Source organism: Erythranthe guttata, chromosome 12 (genome assembly GCF_056151865.1).
Source record: "Erythranthe guttata isolate IM_541 chromosome 12, IM_541, whole genome shotgun sequence".
NCBI lineage: Eukaryota > Viridiplantae > Streptophyta > Magnoliopsida > Lamiales > Phrymaceae > Erythranthe > Erythranthe guttata.
In genome coordinates, this window is record NC_142544.1 from 1346473 (window position 1) to 1349895 (window position 3423).

The window sequence follows — 3423 nt, forward strand, 5'->3', positions numbered from 1 at the left end:
GTTAAGAAAAATAAATACATTTAAAAAATATATCTTAATTAACTAAAGAGATTAACCCACAAAGCAATTCATCTCCATACTTCCATTAATCTTTGTTGACCAAACTTAGAGTCAGGTAGTTGAGAATTATTACACACACGTCGCCCCTCTCATTAATTATTATTAATAAATATAATGTGACGCATTTATTACATTGTGGTATCATTACATTTTGGTAGTTGGATCCACCCGTTTTTACATACCCAAATACCTCTCTTTAAATACTTATATCTACACTTCCCTCCACTTTCATCAATACTTACAAACCAATTTCACCCACCCACACACACACATACTTGATCATCATCATCATCTAATTCTTGATTGATTTTTTTTTTTGGTCGATCAAGAATGGGGAACGGTGACGATCGAAAAATCGAACCCGAAACGGGGCGAATTTCGGTCGAAAGAAAACTCCCGAATTTCCTCCAATCGATTAGGCTCAAATACGTGAAACTCGGTTACCATTACTTGATCTCAAACGCTATGTACTTACTACTAATCCCCTTACTAGCTATTTCCTCGGTTCATCTCTCGACTCTCACAACGCAAGACCTAACCCTATTGTGGGACCAATTGAAGTTCAACCTCGTCTCGGTTCTCGTTTGCTCCACGCTAACGGTCTTCTTGTGCACGTTGTATTTCATGACGAGGCCTAGGAAAATTTACCTAGTCGACTTCGCGTGCTACAAGCCGAAGCCCGACGTCATGTGTAGCAAAGAAATGTTCATGGAAAAATCGAGGCAAACCGGTATCTTCACGGCGGAGAATCTGGAGTTCCAGAAGAAGATTCTGGAAAGGTCCGGCCTGGGCCAGAAGACCTACTTTCCAGAAGCCCTCATGCGGGTCCCGGCCGAGCCCAACATGGCCGAGGCCCGCAAGGAGGCCGAGTTGGTCATGTTCGGCGCGATCGACGATTTGCTGGCGAAGACGGGGGTTAAGGCCAAGGATATCGGGATCCTCGTGGTGAATTGTAGCTTGTTCAATCCGACGCCGTCTCTTTCGGCGATGGTTGTGAACCATTACAAGCTTAGGGGGAATATCTTGAGCTATAATCTTGGTGGCATGGGTTGTAGTGCTGGTTTGATCTCCATTGATCTTGCCAAACAGCTCCTGCAGGTTAGCTTTTTTTTTTTTTCTATTTATTTATTTAAATTCACCATTATAATATAATTTTGTGTAAATTACGAAACCCCCTGAACTTAGACTAAATAACGAAAAAAACCTCACCTATTTGTAATTACCAAAAATCCACCGATTGATGTTTGTTTCCGTCTTAAACCAACCCCTTACAGTGTGACTTTTCAAGGATTTTTTGGACTAGACTTTATACAATTTCAGATATTTTCTTTTATTTCTGACCTATTTAATATAAGGTATAATAAACTGTACACATTTTCTTTTAAAAAACTCGATCAATAGTTAATCAGAGGAGGATTTTGGTTATTACAGATAGGTGTGGGTATTTTTCATTATTTAGCCTAAGTCCAGGGTTTTTTTGAGTAATTTACCCTAATTAATATAATTTTTAATTAATTATTAATTTTTAAATTAATAATTTGCAGGTGCAGCCTAATTCGTTAGCCCTAGTAGTAAGCATGGAGAACATAACCCTAAACTGGTACTTCGGCAATAACCGCTCCATGCTCGTATCCAACTGCATCTTCCGTATGGGCGGCGCCGCCATCCTCCTCTCCAACAAACCCTCCGACAAGCGCCGCTCCAAGTACCAGCTCATACACACAGTCCGCACGCACCGAGGCGCCGACGACAAGAGCTACACGTGCGTCTTCCAGGAAGAAGACGACACCAAACAGGTCGGCGTCGCCCTTTCAAAGGACCTGATGGCCGTCGCCGGCGAAGCCCTTAAGACAAACATCACCACCCTGGGCCCACTCGTCCTCCCCATGTCGGAACAGCTCCTCTTCTTCGTGACATTGGTCGCGAGAAAGGTGTTCAAGATGAAGACGATAAAGCCGTACATACCGGATTTCAAGCTGGCGTTCGAGCATTTCTGTATACACGCCGGCGGGAGGGCGGTGCTGGACGAGTTGGAGAAGAATCTGGAACTCAGTGAGTGGCATATGGAGCCTTCTAGAATGACGCTGTACAGATTCGGGAACACTTCGAGCAGCTCTTTGTGGTATGAGCTGGCGTACACTGAAGCTAAAGGGAGGATCCGGAAAGGGGATCGGACCTGGCAGATTGCTTTCGGGTCGGGTTTTAAGTGTAACAGTGCGGTTTGGCGGGCTTTGAAACGGGTCGACCCGGCTAAGGAGAAGAATCCTTGGATGGATGAGGTTCATGACTTTCCTGTTGAGGTGCCCAGAGTGGCCACTATTTCTTGATTCTTTACAAATTAATTTGTGTTTTTTTTATATTTTATAATAATTATTTTTCATGTGAATTGTAATTTAATTTTAGTTTTTAGTTTTTTTTTTTTTTTTTTTTTTTTGGAATGGTTTGGTTCTTGATACATTATTTTAAATTCTCGGAGATTTTGAGGGTTCTTTGTATCATAGTTTAATTTCAAGGGAAAACAAAATGTTGTGTGTCGGAGATTCAATTGAAGTTGTTTATATGAAACATGGTTATCGTAACGGAATACATCGACGTTATCGTTTTCCTCCATATATTGTATTGTATCGTTTATTGTAATCGTATCGCAATATATTTGATTAACTATTAAAAATAGTATAAAATATATATCACATAGTAATAATACGATAAACATGTAAAAATCAATATTTCAAAGTCAAAGCATTCATTGGAAATAGATTTGAAATCAAGTTCAACATTAAATTATTTACTAGGACTAAAGTCATAGTTATTAGAGATGCTAATGTCTTTTTATTACATTTGCTAATATAAATTGCTTTTATCAGAAACAATTTTTTTTTGTGTGTTTATGTCTAAATTAATAAAATAGATAAACATGGTTATTATTAAAAATAAAAAAAATAAAAAAAAAGGTGTTAAAAATCACACAAATCACCCGAATATGCTGAAAATCATAAATGTGCTTAAAATTGAACAAATCACCCTCAAAACAATTATCGTTTCATAAAAAAAATATTATTTTAAATAAAATTATTAATTTATCGAAATTCTACTGTATCACATTATATAATTTTGGATTAAAATACAATCATTTTGAATGGAGATTTGACAAAACACACAATCCTTTTCCCCAAAGTAAAAGCAAACACTAGGGAGGTTGAGCATTTAATTTTTGTCATCAAGAAACATTATGTTATATCATATATGGATACAATAATTATATGTACAATGTATGTATATATATCCCCAGTTGACTCAGTTAACATGTGACGTGCATTAAAATTGCGCCCTTGTCGCCAAGATGGAACCAGCTGTTCTACTTCT

At 38.1% G+C, this 3423-nt stretch overlaps 1 protein-coding gene across 1 annotated transcript; it reads left to right on the forward strand.

Annotated features, from left to right (window-relative positions):
* Nucleotides 1–200: 200 nt before the first annotated feature.
* On the forward strand, nt 201–2625 carry LOC105961105 (3-ketoacyl-CoA synthase 20). The gene is made up of 2 exons (XM_012985345.2): nt 201–1158; nt 1605–2625. The coding sequence occupies exons 1-2, from the start codon at nt 391–393 to the stop codon at nt 2385–2387; spliced, it is 1551 nt and encodes a 516-aa protein (XP_012840799.2). The 5' UTR covers nt 201–390; the 3' UTR covers nt 2388–2625.
* Nucleotides 2626–3423: the final 798 nt, after the last annotated feature.

Excerpts from the sequence above, each read along its gene's own strand:
- LOC105961105 (XM_012985345.2), top strand. The coding sequence starts at position 391 with ATGGGGAACGGTGACGATCGAAAAATCGAACCCGAAACGGGGCGAATT. Across the intron at positions 1,159-1,604 it reads TTGCCAAACAGCTCCTGCAG|GTGCAGCCTAATTCGTTAGC; the intron begins GTTAGCTTTTTT and ends AATAATTTGCAG.